General features: G+C 41.7%; 2 protein-coding genes across 4 annotated transcripts in view; one reads left to right on the top strand and one right to left on the bottom strand.

The window, feature by feature from the left end:
- The window catches only part of commd9 (COMM domain containing 9), a gene marked incomplete at its 5' end in the record, with an annotated part of 37,181 nt that extends 37,014 nt beyond the window's left edge, over window positions 1–167 (bottom strand). The window contains one exon of one of the 2 annotated variants that reach the window (XM_084334914.1): window positions 108–167. In XM_084334914.1, coding sequence (XP_084191040.1) covers window positions 108–161 — 54 coding nt within the window. The remainder of the gene's footprint in view (window positions 1–107) is intronic. The other variant, XM_084334915.1, reaches the window with a different exon arrangement.
- A 5,039-nt stretch (window positions 168–5,206) lies between these two features.
- Window positions 5,207–17,837, top strand: part of prr5l (proline rich 5 like) — a 117,233-nt gene continuing 104,602 nt past the window's right edge. For both annotated transcript variants that reach the window (XM_084334833.1, XM_084334832.1), the window contains exon 1: window positions 5,207–5,458. The gene's annotated coding sequence lies outside the window, so the exon portion shown is untranslated. The remainder of the gene's footprint in view (window positions 5,459–17,837) is intronic.

Below are 17,837 nucleotides of genomic sequence, written 5' to 3'. Positions count from 1 at the left end.
AGCGCACAACTCGGTGACAACAGTTGACCAGAAGGATACCATTTTAGCTGCATGTCACGTGGTAAGAATATATACATGTTTGTTATATATTATATTCATATCGATACCTTTAGAAGAAGTAGCAAGGCAGAGAAATGTTGGTCAGAAACCACAGCAGCCATGTTGTTCTTTCTGGATGAAAGTCACGTGAGAGGCGAATGCAGCCGAATGCAACAAATAGCATAAATCTGCAGAGCCGCACAATAGGGTCCAGCTGCAGCGCCGAAGAATCCTCTCACTGGGCAAGCCTGTGGCAGCCACGAACCTACTTTCTATAGAAGCAGCTCGGAGGTGATTGATTGATTGATTGATTGCTTGATTGATTGATTGATTGAAAACTGTATTAACAGATTGCAGAATGGGTACAGTACAGTACAGCTCAAAACACACACAATTGTTAAGGGGATGCAGACCAGAGAAAGACTTTCGTCTTGTTTACATCAGGGTCCCCCATTTTCAATTAATCATAATGACATACACGACATACAGATAGACAGTACTGCTATATCTATACATTTATGACATACCAGATTTGTAAATACAGTACTGTTTGTGATACAAAAATAGTCCAGAAAAGAGAGTATATACATTTGACGTAGAAACTGTACATTGGAGGAGGTTGATTAGGTGGGGTGGGGTTGGGTGGGTGGGTGGGTGGGGGCCGGGGGGACTGTACATTGGAGGTGGTTGGGTGGGTGCAGTGGTGCAGTCATAATATGGGAACTGCCCAGACGCCACGCGCATGCGCATACATGTTCCCTTGCTTGCGCACAGAACAGATGATTATTATGCATAACAATGTTTTAAATGTAATTGTAGTTACAATTTCTTTAATTGAATTAACTTAAACTAGAAAAGTAAATACAAACTAAATTAACAATGTAACTTAGTTTACAGAAGGACAGTTTCCTTCAGACTGAAGCACAAACTTAATGTCTCATCCTTCCAGTCGGGACCACAGATCAAGCAAACCCCCACCAATTGGTACAGGGCTTGTATTTTGGTTTGGCTCTTCTCGTTGTTATGCTATCGGTATCCTATTATTATGCAAAGTCTAGGTGATAAGTGCCGGCCGGGTACTTGGCGCACGGCGCGACGAGTCCAGTGACAATTGTGAACGCATTTTTGTGTGCGCGTGTGCACATCCGTGTGCGATTGCGCGCACTTCAGCTCAGCGAACTACTAGGACGGCATCTTACCCCGTCCTACCACCACTGCACCACTGGGTGGGTGGGGTGGGGGGGGGGAGGGGTTGGGTAGGAGGAGTGGGTGGGGGACACTGTACAACTGTACAAGCAAAACTGTACATTGGAATATTGACAACCATACTTCATGGTATTACACTGCAGTAAGACAACAGTAACATTATCTACATGGTATTACACACTGTAAGACACCACTAATACTACACTACATGTCATTACACACAGTAAGACAATGGTAACACTACACTACATGTTATTACACATAATAGTGTTATTGTGATCTTTGACCCTCAAAACATGGGTCTAGACACCTCATTTGTTCAGTTATCTGCAATATTGGCTGAGATATATGAAACAGATTCTTTTGCGATTTTTTGATAATCGCGTCATTAATTTGCATATAAATGATACATGGGACACTGACAGATTTTTAACATAGCCTATCATTTTCTACAAATTTTTTCCTATCTAGAAACACTGGTTAACAATATATTTCCAGGGGGTGCATGATAGTATCCGCTTTCCTACTCAACTAATTAGTAAAAATGTGATTATTTTGTATTGACGGCACAGATTTGCATAGGCAAAATTACATAGAAACATGTGATCACTCTAGGAATAGTGTTATTGTGATCTTTGACCCTCAAAACATGGGTATAGACACCTCATTTGTTCAGTTATCTGCAATATTGGCTGAGAATCATGAGAAAAAAAAATTGCGATTTTTTGATAATTGCGTCCTTAATTTGCATATAAATTATACATGGGACACTCTGACAACTTGTTAACATAGCCTATCATTTCTTTCACCTTTTTTCCATTCTAGAAAGTCTGGTTAGAAGTATATTTCCGGGGGGTGCATAATACCCCCCTCTATCTACTTGACTATTTGCTCTAATGCTCCACACGCATGCGCAGTAGTGCGACGCACAGTACAAGCCACGAAGCCCCGCCCACGCACAGCAACACACAGTACAAGCCCCGAAGCCCTGCCCACACACAGCAACACACAGACACGTGTTACTGGTGCGATATTAGCGGAGACACGTGTTACTTTTGTCTTGTTTACTTTCGTCTTGCTTACATCAGGGTCCCCCATTTTCAATTCATAATGACATTTATGACATACATAATCTAACATACAGATATACAGTAGGCCATACTGTTACATTTGTGATTGATTGATTGATTGATTGATTGATTGATTGATTGATTGATTGATTGATTGATTGAAAATGTTATTAACAGATTGCAGAATGGGTACAATACAGTACAGCTCAATTGTTAAGGGGATGCAGACCAGAAAAAGACTATGACATACACAACATACGGATATACAGATATAAGAATCTAACATACAGATATACAGTACTGTTATATTTGTGATTGATTGATTGATTGGACATTTTATTAACAGATTGCAGAATGGGTACAATACAGTACAGCTCAATACACACAATGTTAAGGGGATGCAGACCAGAGAAAGACTTTCGTCTTGTTTACATCAGGGTCCCCCATTTTCAATTCATCATAACATATATGACATACAGATAGACAGTACATTACATCTAGACATTCATGACATATCAGATCTACAAATATACAGTACTGTTTAAGAGTACAAAAATAGTCTAAAAAGAGAGTATTTGAGGGGGAAGAAACTGTACATTGGAGGAGGTTGGGTAGGTGGGGAAAACTGTACATTGGAGGTGGTTGGGTGGGGGGGGAGACTACATTGGAGGGGGTTGGGTTTGGACAACAAGATATGAAAATATGGTTAGAGTTACATAGATGGAGAGACTAAATAATTAACTGGTTAGAGTTACATCAGAATCAGTAAATAAGAGGTTGAATAAAATTATATGGGATATAAACTCAATTAAATATAGCACATATATAAAAATAAAATAGGAATAGGCCAGGGCTGTACAACTGGGCAGATGTGGTCAATTATATATAAGTAATACTATATAGGTTTGTCTTGTCTAACTATTGACAAGGGGGGGGGGTAAGTCTGTGGCTGAGCATGCTCCTCATCTTGGCTAGCTCCTCGTAGAGGGGATGGGAGGGGTTAGTGCAATGTGTAATAATGCATGCCTATGGTGTAATTGTATAATAATGCATGTATAATGTGCACAATCATATTAAATACATCTTTGTTTTTTACTAATTTATGCAGTGATGTAGTTATCGTGTAAACAGTGTAAGGAAACCATACCTTTGGTTCATCATCGTTTCCATGGACACAGTGAATAAACAAAGCTGCACAGACGCCATGAAATTAAATTATTATAAAATGTTCAACAAATTTTCGGTTCTTATTTATAAAAGAGACAAAGAATATGGTGGGAGCAATAATATATTATTATATATTCAATATGTTAAACGAAAAATAATAAGAGTAAAGGTAGCACCAGTTAGTTTACTTCCTCTTTGGGCAGAGACTTTTGGGAACGTCGTCCAACTCGTGCAAAAGTTCTACTGTTTGATATTTATTGTATACCAATTACTGAACATCTGATGGTAATGACCTTTTTTTTTCTCTGCGAAGCTGTTAAATATCTTAATATTCCTGAAGGTGATCGTCTCAACCAGGCTCAGGCAATGATTTTTGAGAAATTTACAATGAAGTTTAGATCCGCAGGTAGCCTGCTCCTTCAGGTCCCCAATACCCGGCTCTGCACCATGGGTGACCGAGCCTTCTGCACGGCTGCACCACGCCTGTGGAACAGCCTCCGAGTCCCCATCCAGCTGAGGGCACCACAGAGCCTGGACTCTTTTAACCTGTTAAGCCTTAAGTGTATATTTTCATTTTTACCGATGTTTTATACGATTTATCGGAAATACGAATTTATCGGAAAATGCTAATTATCGTAAAAACCGCAAGGAAATTACTAAATCCAGATTCAACCCTGCCATTGGAAAGAGGAGCATTTTCCCTATCCAGATGTATGATTTGGCCATAATAAGGTCAAGGTCAAGTTCAAGGTCAAAATGAATTTATAATTAAAATCGATTATCATTAATTACTGTATCTACAAATCCTTCTGTTTAATCATCTTCCCGCGGTTCATTTGCTTAGATTTTTTTTTACACGTGATCTTAATAAGGTGGTGAATGAGCTCAGTGAGCATTTTCTCGTGCCCCACTGATTTAACATGATCAAATATGCAAAAATCATAAATCATAATTCATATTCTCCTTTTCTTCATTACAATTTAATCAGCCTAGTAACAGACACAATATTTCTGACACTGGAAATACATACCCCCAGGTCCCTAGATGTTCCTAGATACGAAGAACATGCTAATTTACCTTGCAGAAGTGGAGCAATCTTCCATTTACTTAGGCATGTACCTTTAGGCGAAAACGGTACAGATTGCAGGCCTGAAAACCTACCTGTTCAAAAAGGCCTTAATTTGACTGTTAGCTTTTTATTTATATTTTCTTGTGCTGTTGTTTTTTAATTTTCTGTTTATACTATGTTTTTAATTAACTATGTTCTAGTTTTATCTTATTTTTATTCTGTATTTTATTTTATTTGTTTTACTAATAACTATTTTATTTTTTTTAACTATGTTTTAACCCTGTAGTGTAGCACTTTGGGATCCCAGCGAACAAAAAGTGCATTACAAATTCAATCTATTATTATTATTTATTATTTTACAATGTTTTCTTTTATTTATGTATTTATTTATTTTTACTTATTTTTTAATGAAGTACCTAAAAGTGTCCCAAATCAGAAAAGTAAATAGACTATATTTACAGTAATATCGTTCTTCATGTTGTAATGTGATCACATCATGAATATTCAACAGATGAAGTGTATTACCGTTCTGACCAATCAGTGTCAAGCAGGCGGAGGGACTTCATGAGATCTACTGAACTGCTGCCTGTTGATCCTTCAGAGGCGCGGCGATAGTTTATTGTACTCATGTTAAATCATGTTAAACATGTTAAATCGTATCCATTTGAGTTTTGAAAAGGACAACATTAAAAATACAAATTGTCGTTTGTAGTGATCCTTGAACTCGATGCATTCGTCTTTTACGAGCAGAATCTGATGACACTTGTATTCTAGCCAATGAGGATTTACAGTTGGAGTCGGACCAATATTAACGTTATATTGATTTGATTGATATTGACGTTATGGACTAATCCTCAGCACATAACTCCTGGAGAACATTAATAGTTTAAATTGAGTTTGCATAAAGGTAAGTTCATCATCCTGTTATCAAACTTGATGTCCTGAAATATTTTAGTTAATTTCATGGACGCAGTAAAACGTCCCTAAATGAACTGTTGAGTAGATACATTATTGGAATCTGACAACCATCGTTATCTCCTGTTTTTGCACTACCGAGCCGGTTGGTTTGGATGAGATGAGCACCTGCAGCAGAGTCCCGTCAGAGTCTCCTGCTGCCGCTGCAGTCGGTATAGATAAGACATGTACAGTAGAAGAAGCCTAGATGTAGAGACTGTGAACTATGATGGCAAGAAGATAAACCACTCTGAGTCTGAACTAAACCCAGGCACACGCAGTGTCGTGACCCCAGGTTGTTAACTGCATTAACCATGAGTCGTTTACTCGTTTCGCATGACAGTGGTGTTTATAGGATTATAGGCTGTTCGCGTTAACAAAACTGCAAAGATATGGAGACTTCTGTCTGTCTACTCTAGACACAGCCAATAACACATCACTCCAATAAGACCATAAAACGAAGACGCTAGAATGAGGAGGGTAAATGTGTCCATTTTAACTTTTGTTATAATGTTTTGTTACCAACTCATGATGACCAACTAACTCAGTAATGTAGTAAAGACTACTTCTGGATTACGTCACATCATGACTAACTCAGTAGTAATAGTAAAGACTATTTTATGTATACCGTAGCAGACTACAGAGAGTGGCCCGTTCAGCCGAACGCACAATTGGAGGTGGGCTTCCCACTCTCCCCAAGACATTTACAACAAGCGTTGCAGGGGTAAGGCTAATAAGAGAATAATCAAACAACTGCCTCTTCGAACTGCTGCGGTCAGGCAAGCGATACCGGAGTCTCATGGTCAGTAGGCCTACAGAGCGCTTCTATCCCCAGGCCATCAGGATGCTCAACGACAGTCAATGACACTATGTAACAACCCATCATCTACACTCACAGTCACAGTCACACAGCACACACATCCACACACGTACACACTCACTTGTCTTTAAATAAACACTCACCTTAACACCCACTTTACCCACTTTAGACACTTTAACACACTTTATAATTATTAAGTAAAGAGATTTGCACTACAATTCATACCTCATTGCACCTTACCTAAGTTTATACCTCATACCATTTCTGCATTACCTCACTGTTACTCTTTTTACTCTGTATTGTATATTAGTATATTGACTGAACACTTTTTTTCCGTACTTTTGACTTTTTCTATGTTATACGTTTAATCTATTTTTATCTAGCACATTCCCAGGAGCTCATAAAAGCATTTCATGATAAAGTATTCTGTATTTTACTATGACAATTAATAAACAAACTTGAACTACATCATGACCAACTCAGTAATGTAGTAAAGACTACTTCTAGATTACGTTACATCATGACTAACTCAGTAATGTAGTGAATATGTTACATCATGACCAACTCAGTAATGTAGTAAATACTTCTGGATTAATTGTCTCCAAAGTGGAATCTACAGCAACCATGCTGATTAAACATTATTTGTAATATATATATATATATATATATATATATATATATATATATATATATATATATATATATATATATATATATATATATATATATATATATATATATATATATATATATATATATATGATCCTTGAACTTGATACATATGTAACGGTTGTGACAACGTCACCTTAAACTTCGATGCCCCGAGTGGGAGTCGAGTCGAACCCCGGTCTCCCACGCCGCAGGCAGCAACACAGACCGCTATACCAAGAGGTGAATCCACTTCTAAGTGCTGGGTCTATGCGTCTTTTGAGGATGTGAGAGTGAGTTTAACCCATAGCACCGCTACTCACCCCAGCCCTTCTTGACTGCGCTTCACAATACCATCCGTTACACATATATACAAAAATACAGTTTGTGTGTCCAATGATCGCACAACAAAAATGCCATTTTGCCATTTCAGAGCATGTTAGAAATCCACAAGTAATCACCTTTTTTTCTCCTTCAAAATGAGCTGTAATGCAACAGGTGGTGGGTGATATCCTAACCTGATTCAATATCCTAACCTGATTCAATATCCTAATATGATTCTAGTCATCAAAACAAAAGGTGCATTCAGATCTTCCGTGGCCAGGAGGTTGGCAGGTAACAAGAGGACAGTGTAGTAATAGTATTCTCATGTTGCTATGGTAAACATGTTACTGTGGTAAACATGTTGCTGTGGTAAACATGTTGCTGTGCTTAAACATGTTGCTGGTATTGGTAAACATGTTGTGGTAACCATGCTTCTGTGGTAAACATGTTGTTATGGTAACCATGTTGTGTGATAAACATGTTGCTGTGCTTAAACATGTTGCTGATAAACATGTTGCTGGTAAACATGTTGTAAACACAGTTCCACCAGCTTGTAAATGTATACATTGGGGCTCTGAAGTTATGAGGCCACAACATTTTTGTGTGAAATCTTACACCCAAATTAGGTTTTTAATTCTGGTTCAGACCATCTAGCAATACTATAATATAAACCTCATTTGGGTGTAAAAGCTCACAGAAAAATTGTATGGCTTCATAAAGTCAGAGCCCCATTCATTGTCTATGGAGCAGCCCCATATTTTACATCCCAGTAACATCACAGATTGGAGGGTTCTCTCTCTGATGTCTAGCTTTAGGAAAGAGAGGTGTGTGTTCATACTGGCAGAACTGTCCTGGGGCCCAGGAACAACAAAATTGTTACAATAGGTGGCATTCCCCTTTAAGCAATAGGACCACAGTGGCGACAGACCACTTCACCATTGTCATGGTCCATTGTCAGACCTAGGAGTTGTTAATGGTACAGGCCAGGAGCTGATCAAGGACAGTCAGGTGGCCACAGCCTAGTGTGTGTCCTGCAAATCCTTATTGTGATCCGGGCCTGGGACCACAGTGCACACAGGCACCCGTGGAGGGCATGGAGGCACACAGGCATTCCATTGTTGATTTTCATCTGGCCTGCCAAATGGAGAGGGGATCACTAAATACTTATTTAGCGTTTCTAAGCAACCTTCACTGGAGTGCACTAAGGAGTGATTAATGTTTTTTTCCCCCAATGCTTTTTCTAATTTTAGATTTTCTCAGTATGCTGCACCTTTATGTCTCCCTCGCTGTCACTTACTCTCTCTCCATTGATCTCTCACTCTCTCTCTCCCTCTCGCTTGATCTCTCTCACTCTCTCTCTCCATTGATGATCTCTCTCTCCATTGATATCTCACTCTCTCTCTCCCTTGATCTCTCTCACTCTCTCTCCATTGATCTCTCTCTCTCCATTGATCTCTCAAACTCTCTCTCCATTGATCTCTCACTCTCTCTCTCCATTGATCTCTCACTCTCTCTCTCCCTTGATCTCTCTCACTCTCTCTCTCCATTGATCTCTCAAACTCTCTCTCCATTGATCTCTCACTCTCTCTCTCCCTTGATCTCTCTCACTCTCTCTCTCCATTGATCTCTCACTTTCTCTCCCTTGATCTCTCTCACTCTCTTACACACACACACACACACACACACACACACACACACACACACACACACACACACACACACACACACACACACACACACACACACACACACACATGGTCCTTGATTCCTCTCAGAGAAGGACGGGTGCTCAGTGATGACGTAGGGATTGGAGGAGCATTTCAGCCTGAGTTTCTGTCCCCCAGATGTGTGTGTGTGTGTGTGTTTGTGTGTGTGTGTGTGTGTTGGGAGGTGGACGGGTTAGACTAAACCACATGATCTGAAGAGCTTCTGGAGACGTGTGTGTGTGCTTGTCAGAGAGAACACGTCTACGTGGGAACGAGAGCACATGTGCAAAAACACACACACACGCATATGGACCACATGCTGCTTTCATGTTTAGTGGCATTCCCCCCCACCACCACACGCACACAAACACACGCCCTTTATGTGGCATTTCTCTAATTTGCTGTCAGTTGTGATAGAGTTGGCATTGTCAATTATCTTTGTAGGTTGGATAACACATTAACATTCCAAAATTTAAAAATTTAAATAAAAAAGGAATCCATTGACTGAATTTCAGTGGACCTGCTGAACAATGAAAACACATGAAGCAGCCATTCACAGGCTCTTCCTGCTAGCTTAGCCTAGCGTCCGAACTCCAGACCCGGCCGCGTCTATTCTTTTTTTAATAACTTTCTTTATTGGAAGAGTTTTCAAAATTATGCAGACAGTTATACATATTATACATCTTACATTTCCCCCCCCCCCCCATTTCCCTTTCCTATCCCCTAACCCCACCCCACCCCACGAAGAGCGACAACAAACATACATATAATACACGAAAATAAAAAATAAAAAATGTGACAGAAAAATACAAGTAGAAAATAAAAAAAACCTATGATAACTGAGATGAAAAGACAAAACATTTTAAGAAATAAATAAAAATAGGGAAAAAACAGAGGGGGGGGGGGGACTCAGTCGTCACAACCAGGCAGGGATGTCAAGGATTCTATGTGCTTTAAAAGGGGTCTCCAAGTCTTCTCAAAGGTATTCAGGGAGCCAGTAGGGCCTTTGAGGGAGAATCTGAGCTTTTCAAGATTAATAGATAATAGTAGTTCCTTAACCCACCTATTGTGAGATGGAGGTTTGAGTATGTTTCCACTTAAAAAGAATAAGTCGTCTGGCCAATAAAGTGGAGAAGGCAAGAACAGGATGTGACATTTTGGAGGGTAGAGGTTGCAGAGGAACACAGAACAAGGCCACAAGAGGATCAGGGGTGATAGTAAGGTTGTAGGCTGTGCCGATAGTTTCAAAAATGTCAGACCAGAATGTGGCAAGGCTGGGGCACTGGGGCAGGACCAGAACATGTGGGTGTGATCGGCAGGGGATTGTTTGCATCTATTACATGCGTCAGAGATGTTGGGGTACATTCGAGAGAGTCTCGAGTTTGTGTAGTGGACTTTGTGTATAACCTTGCACTGTGTGAGGCCGTGTCTCAGAGTGGACAGAGTCCAATGCCCAACTCCAATACTCATCAGACAGTTCAATTCCCAGCTCCTGCTCCCACAAGTTCTTAGGGCCGGTTCCTGGGGTATCCGTAGCGGAGCTAATCAGGTTGTAGATGTTGGAGATTAGCCGTTTTTTTTCCGGGTTGAGAACCATTAGTGAATCTATAAGGGTTTCAGGGGGCCGACTAGGGAATTTGGGGTTCTGGTTCTGTGTGAAGTGCCTAATTTGGAAGAAACGAAACAGGTGGGATTTGGGAAGGTCGAATTTCTTTACGAGGTCTGGAAAAGACATGAAAGTCCCTTGGTCATAGAGATCATTAAAAGTGGTTATCCCTTTGTCAAACCAGACTTGAAAGGAAGAATCAGTGCAAGAGGGCAGGAATAAATTATTGTTAAAAGTGGGGGAGAGGTCAGAGGCCCTATGGAGGCCAAGGCTTTTCCTGATTTGAATCCAAATTTTTGTGGAGTCGACCACCATTGGGTTTGCAGAGAGTCCAGTAACCGACATAGGGAGTTGGGAGCACAGCAGAGAGCGAAGAGAGTATCTAGAGGAAGAGAGTTCCATGTCGACCCACACCGGGCCTAAGTTATGTGTCGTGCCCCTCATCCAATATAAAAGTTTGTGTATGTTACACGCCCAGTAGTAGTGCTGGAAGTTAGGCAGTGCCAGTCCCCCTAGCTCTTTGGGGAGTTGATCTCCTCATCCGTGGGATCTTATTGCCCCAGAGGAAGGAGCTTATTAATCGGTCGAGTGTCTTAAAGTACGACTTCTTAATGAGGACTGGGATATGGGTGAAGAGATATAAAAACTTTGGTAGCACTACCATTTTAATTAAATTGACTCTGCCCACTAGAGACAGTGGAAGACATGTCCACCTCAGGGTTTCCGTTAGAAAAAATTGTTGCCGGCCTCAGTGTCCGGTAGATTTCAATCTACCGGTCAAATGAGAGAAATTCTGGTCAGAGTTTATTGAGCTTAAAAACAATTGATAGGCAAAAGAATGACAACAAAACAAAAGAATGACATCATCAAGGCATGTAGATTTATAATATTGTTACTTAAAACTAGGCTACTTTTGCTATACAGTCATTATATTCCAAATAAAATAAGTCCCGAGACTCCGTGCTGCTGCCGACTTTAAATCAAATAGGTGTCTGTGGGCAGTCGGCCCGACATTAATAAACAGCAGTCTGTTATAATCACATTTTTATGAGCTAACGAATTCCGTTATATTGGACATTTGTATTAATTATATCAAGCGAAGAACTGAGAAATTTGGCAGAGAGAGACGGCAACATTATCGTGGGTTTGCGTGACGACTCTCTCTCTCCACCTCCCAACGACTTATTTGCGAGAGTATGTCGATGCAGAGCAGCAGATTCAGCTGTTTTCTGGCTCTATCTGGGGACCGCTCAGCAGCGCCCCCCACCCAACAGCTGAATTGCCATTGGCTGAATTGGAGTACTGCACTGTGCCGCAGTACTGCACATGCACTCGCAAACCCAGCACTAAGCTCTCGCTGACAACGTCGTTGTCATTATTAGAAGCAACGATGAAACAAATGTAATGATTGTTTCGTTCATCGCATAGGCTATTTAATTTTAGCCTATTTTAATACAATTCAAATAATCAAATTGTGCTTAGAGGGAATTATTTTCACCAGACATTAAAGGGGAACTCCAACATTTTGGGAAATTAGCTTATTTAACATCTTCCCTGGAGTTAGACAAGAAGATACATACCTTTTTTGTCTCTGTGCGTGCATTTTAGCTTTGGGAATAGACGCTCCGTTAGCATAGCTTAGCTTCATCACTGGAAGTGAGGCAGGACAGTAGCCTTACAGTGCCTTACAGTGTATTGAAAGGTCTGACATTGACCAAACTTGATATGCATGACCTTGGTGGGCTCTAGGTCAACTCCTGAAAAGGGGGTCAATGTCAGACTTTGCAATCAAAAGTTAGGGGGCTAATAACCCTTGCCATAATTTCAGTGCGCCCCCTAACTTTTGATTGCAAGGTCTGACATTGACCCCCTTTTCAGGAGTTGACCTAGAGCCCACCAAGGTCATGCATATCAAATTTGGTCAATGTCAGACCTTGCAATACACTGTAAGGCACTGTAAGGCTACTGTCCTGCCTCACTTCCAGTGATGAAGCTAAGCTATGCTAACGGAGCGTCTATTCCCAAAGCTAAAATGCACGCACAGAGACAAAAAAGGTATGTATCTTCTTGTCTAACTCCAGGGAAGATGTTAAATAAGCTAATTTCCCAAAATGTTGGAGTTCCCCTTTAAGACTGGAGAGAATAAATATGTCTGACTTCAACAGATTTTGCCGGTCAAATACCGGTAATTACCGGCTAACGGAAACGCTGGTCCACCTGTTGAAGTCTAGTTTGCACTTTTCAAGAAGAGGTGAGAAGTTTTTCGAGAACATTGTTTGGATTGAGTTGGTGATGTTAACCCCTAGATATCTGAATCCATCTGTTGTATACTTAAAGGGGAAGAAAGTCCGGGGTATTCTTTTGGCTGAGGAGTTGATTGGAAAGAGTTCGCTTTTATGAAGGTTTAACTTATAGCCCGAGTAGGACCCGAACTTGTCCAGTATATTAAGAATTATAGGGAGAGAGGCGGTCGGGTTAGATATATACAGCAGGAAGTCGTCTGCATATAGGGACAGTTTATGAACTTTTCCGACCCGTGTGATGCCTTCAAACCTCTCTTCCTGTCTTAACCAGATGGCCAGTGGTTCGATGGCTAGGGCGAACAGAAGGGGGGAAAGGGGGCAGCCCTGTCTGGTGCCTTGATGAAGGGGAAATGAGGCTGACTGAAGTCCGTTTGTATGGACTGAGGTGTAGAGTGTAGAGTAACTTAATCCAGGCAATAAAATCAGTGCTAAAACCGAATTTCAGCAGTATAAAGAAGAGGTAGCCCCACTCCACTCTGTCAAAGGCCTTCTCTGCATCCAGGGAGACAATTACTTCTGGTGTCATAGAGTTAGGGGAATTGAGGATATTAAGAAGCCTTCTAGTGTTATTTTTTTTTTTTACCTTTATTTTACCAGGTAGTCACTTGAGATCAAAGATCTCTTTTTCGAGCAAGACCTGGCCAAAATGGCAGCAAAAACAAAAAACAAACATACAAAAATACATAAAAGGCAAAGTGGGGCAAGGGGATACATTTGAGCTGCAGCAAATCAGATTGAATGGGATTGGGGGAGATTGGAGGGCAGGGTAAAAAGGTAGAAAGAGGAGGGAAGGTGAGGCTTTGCAGGAGGTTGCTGGGGAGAGAAGGTCAAGTTAATAAATATAAAATATAACAGCACATTATGCAGTGAAGCAGCGACATTCTCCCATCTCATTCTTTAAAATGCCCTTAATTTGAACTTTAAAATCAGATATGGTAGTGAGGGCCTGCAGTTTCAAAGTTTTTTGAAGTCCATTCCAGGCAGAGGGAGCAGAGAACATGAAGGCCCTTTTCCCAAACTCTGTGCGGGTTCTGGGTACTGAGGCATATAAATAGTTATGAAAGGAGTGTCTACCCAGCATGAATCCTGTCTGGTCAATTGAGATTAAACTTGGTAATACCTGTTGTAAACGTTTGGCTAGGATTTTGGATAGAATTTTTAAGTCTACATTTAAAAGTGAAATGGGTCTATAGCTGCCACATAGAAGAGGGTCCGTGTCTTTCTTGAGCAGGAGAGAGATCGAGGCCTCAGACATAGTTGGGGGCATGCAACCCTTCGAAAAGGACTCGTTATACATTTCCTGGAGAATTGGAGCGATGGATGTAGAGAATGACTTAATTTTTTTTACAGTGAACCCATCTGGGCCCGGTGTTTTACCATTCTGTAGAGACATAATTGCTTCCAGTACTTCTGTAATCTTAATCGGACCGCCCAGTGCCTTAGCTAGGTCTTGATCAATATTGGGGAAGGCAATCTCCTCTAGAGGGTTGTCCCCTTCCCATATGTCTGAAGAGCACTGTGAGGTGTACAGTTCTGAATAAAAGGCAAGGAACGTCTTATTAATCTCTACAGGGTCTAAAATAACATCACCAGTCGTGGATCGGATCTTGGGGATTAGTCTGGATAGGGATGTGGCACGTGCTTGGTGAGCAAGCAGTCTCCCCGCTGTTAGATCCTGATTAATCTGGCCAGTATCACGTCTTCTTGTGTTATCCTCTCTCCATCCAATTCCTCTGCGTTGTGTGATTTTAATGGTCCTGACGTCTCCTATACTGGCTGATAAAATCCTTATCTCTCCCCGTTAGTGCATATCCGCACACCATAATAATTCTCCACCTCCGTAAGAATTCGACACATCGACACAGCGTAATACCTTATGAGGAAAAGCGTTGTTTATTGATATAAACAGAAACCTCAGCTCAGATGTTAACAGATTGTATTGTCCTTGAAAAGTCTATTCTAATGATCTTTCGGTGTGTTCGTCTATCGTCCTTTTGCTATTCAGTCCAATAGTGTTCAGGCCTGGTCGTCAGCCAAGACCATCCTCGTGGTAGCCGAAGCTAATGATGATGTGGCATCCTTCCCCTCCCCCCCTCCGTGATGAGAGGAGAGAGAGTCTCTTCTGGTTTCTTCCCTCTTAGTCTCAGTCAGATTTTTGGTCTGCCCTACCCGGAACCACTGTCAGCTTTATAGGATCTTCGTCATAGCTATGATAGCCCACCCCTTTCTGGTTGTCATGTGCCGCGCTGTCATGACAACTGCTAAATAACCTTTACACACATCTAACGTTTCTCTACTGTTTTCATTAAGGATGTCACCCCCCTCCCTCGCTCTATGGGCCCACACCCGCTCTTATCAATGTGTTCTTACAAGGAATTCAAAACATTCTCTCGCTGGCAGTGTGCTGCTCCCAATCACCCTGCTCGCTCTGAACCACTGTTCTATCACCCTCTTCTAAGGCAAACCATGCACATTTCGATCTCTCTGACCCGGCACCGTTTTAGCTGTGGTCATCTCCCCCCAATCTATACATCACATACATTGAATAAACCCTGTTTTCTCTCATTCCCCCCTTTGATTCTTAATCAACCTTCAGAATCAACAGACTACTTGGTTTTTCAATTAATTATACCCAAAAATAGACTCATAACAATTAGGGCCCCGCCGTCTGCTGTTTTGCCTTATTGTTTTCCATTACCCGCATCACACCCAAACCAGAAAGGATAAACAACGGTCAGGGAGGAGAGAGAGAGAGAGACAGAGAAAAACACAGATTGCAACTTTTCAGACAACACACCTAAACCCTTCGGCCACCCCTATTAGGTACACCCCACGTCCAAATCAGAGCGCTCCCTTCCCTCTTACAGTACACCTCCCATCTTGGGCCGGTCCCGTCTTCTAGGGCAAGGGCCCCTTTCAGTGACGGCTCCTTTCCTGAGCTGGTCCCCCTTCCAGGGCGCGCTCCCCTAGGCAAAAATGTCTCCCCTGGTCTGCTACTGCTCAGTGTCTCTGGCTGTCCTCTCCACATCTGTTCCTCCACCGCCGCCGTCTCCTCTCTCTCGTCGTGGATGATCTGTGTACCAGGCTGCGGTGCCTGGCCCATGCTGCTTCCTCCTCCTCCAGTCTGTCTCCTGGTCGTCTCCACCGCGGTCGGTGTCTCCCCCCGCTGAAAGCAGAAACACAACACCAGCAGTCGTCTGTACATTCGACTTCCCTGTGCTACCACCTTCTCCATACCCATATCTGTACTACAGGGCTGTTTCCTGTTTGTTGTCTTCCGGCGTGACACCCGCAGCTAACCGATTCCCACTTCCGTCGCCCTATCTGTTCATCCCAGGTTGACCCCCAGCGCGCGCCAGTTCTTCTGGTGACGTGTCTTCTGAAGACCCTGCCTATCAATCAGGTGTGAGAAGGCCCCACTGGAAATCAAACTCCCTCTTATTTCATAATTAAACTTAATTAACTGCACCGCATCTCTCTGTGCAATTCTTATTTAACCCATTGTATAATTAAACTATTTAATTAACCTGTATATCAATATTATAATAGATCTACTCTCTGTGCTCATTAGATTCTCTAACTTGAATCACTCCCCCAATCCGCCACTAGATGGTAGTACAGACCTATATCTAAATATTCCCCTATGGGTAATGAAAACTCCCCAGCACTACCCCCCCTCCGCCACTAGGTGGCGACCTACTCCTCCTCTATGGTGTTTTAGTTCAGTGGTTCCCAAAGTCGGGGTTGCGACCCAAAGGTGGGCCGCGAGCAGCCACGGGAGGGCCGCAAGATGATTTCCAAAAAAAAAATATATATGTTTTTTTTATTTTTTTTTGCCACTGAACGTAGAAGCAGGCCAGGACAGTGTTTCTAGTTGTATTCTAAAATTCAATTCTATTGTATTCTAAAATGTGACTATATGGTTTTATATTAACTTAATAAATAAACAAAAACGAAAAATCTACTTATTTCAACGAACATTTCAAACTAAATAACAGATTATGCACATAAAACGCTGAAAACAACCGAAGCAACAATAGTATTTTAATGAGGCTATTATTATTATCATTATTATTTTGCAACAAGTTATCCCTCTCATAAATAGCACATATAAATGAATAACTAACTTGAACTAACTTAATAGGATTGAAGTGATATTTGGCTTAAAAAATCGGTCGCCTGGCAAAAAAAAAGAAAGAAAAAGCCTGACGATGTGCATTGGGCCGCGGCTCTCTGACGCCTTATTTTCTGGGTCCCGGCCTGAAAAGTTTGGGATCCCCTGTTTTAGTTGACGTGTCACTTCCTGGTTCTTATCTGTTGTTATCTCCTCGTGGCTCACGGCCATCTTGTCTCATCCTCCTCGTGGCTCTTTGCGGCCATCTTGTCTCGCTCATAATGGCTACTCTCTCAAACAAACGGCCGCTGCCCTCCTTTTTCAAGGCCTAACAACAAAACAACTGTCTCTTAGAGTCTCGTCGGCCAAACAGGTCATAATGATGTCTGCAGGTCACATGACAATAGATGATCTACTAAACATGCAAGTACTGAACAGGTCAAAAATAAACTGAATGCCAAATGACGGTAGGTCTGAAAAACGTAGGTAGATTCTCCCAACTCACAGTCCCACGTTCCCGCCTCCTTGCGAGGAAAACAACCCGTTTGTTTTTCATTCCCTGTAGATAAAACCCATCTTGGTTTTTCAAAACACCATGGCTCTCTGCTCATATTATTACAGCTGGCTTCTCTGTCGCTACTTATTTACGGATGCACTATCTGTTCGTTTTTATTTGGCTTAAAAGATCAAAACAACCATGTGTGCACAATGAACTCACATCTTTCTCCTAAGCGCTGTTCCTCCTACAGCGCTGGTTCGCCTCATGACCGCTCGACTCGACGCTCTCTCCCAGGGCTGGCCGGCCTTGCTC

This window comes from Notolepis coatsorum (genome assembly GCF_963971535.1).
Source record: "Notolepis coatsorum genome assembly, chromosome: 18".
Classification (NCBI taxonomy): Eukaryota; Metazoa; Chordata; class Actinopteri; order Aulopiformes; family Paralepididae; genus Notolepis; species Notolepis coatsorum.
Note: the sequence above shows the minus strand (reverse complement) of the source record. Positions and strands in the feature narration are given on the sequence as shown.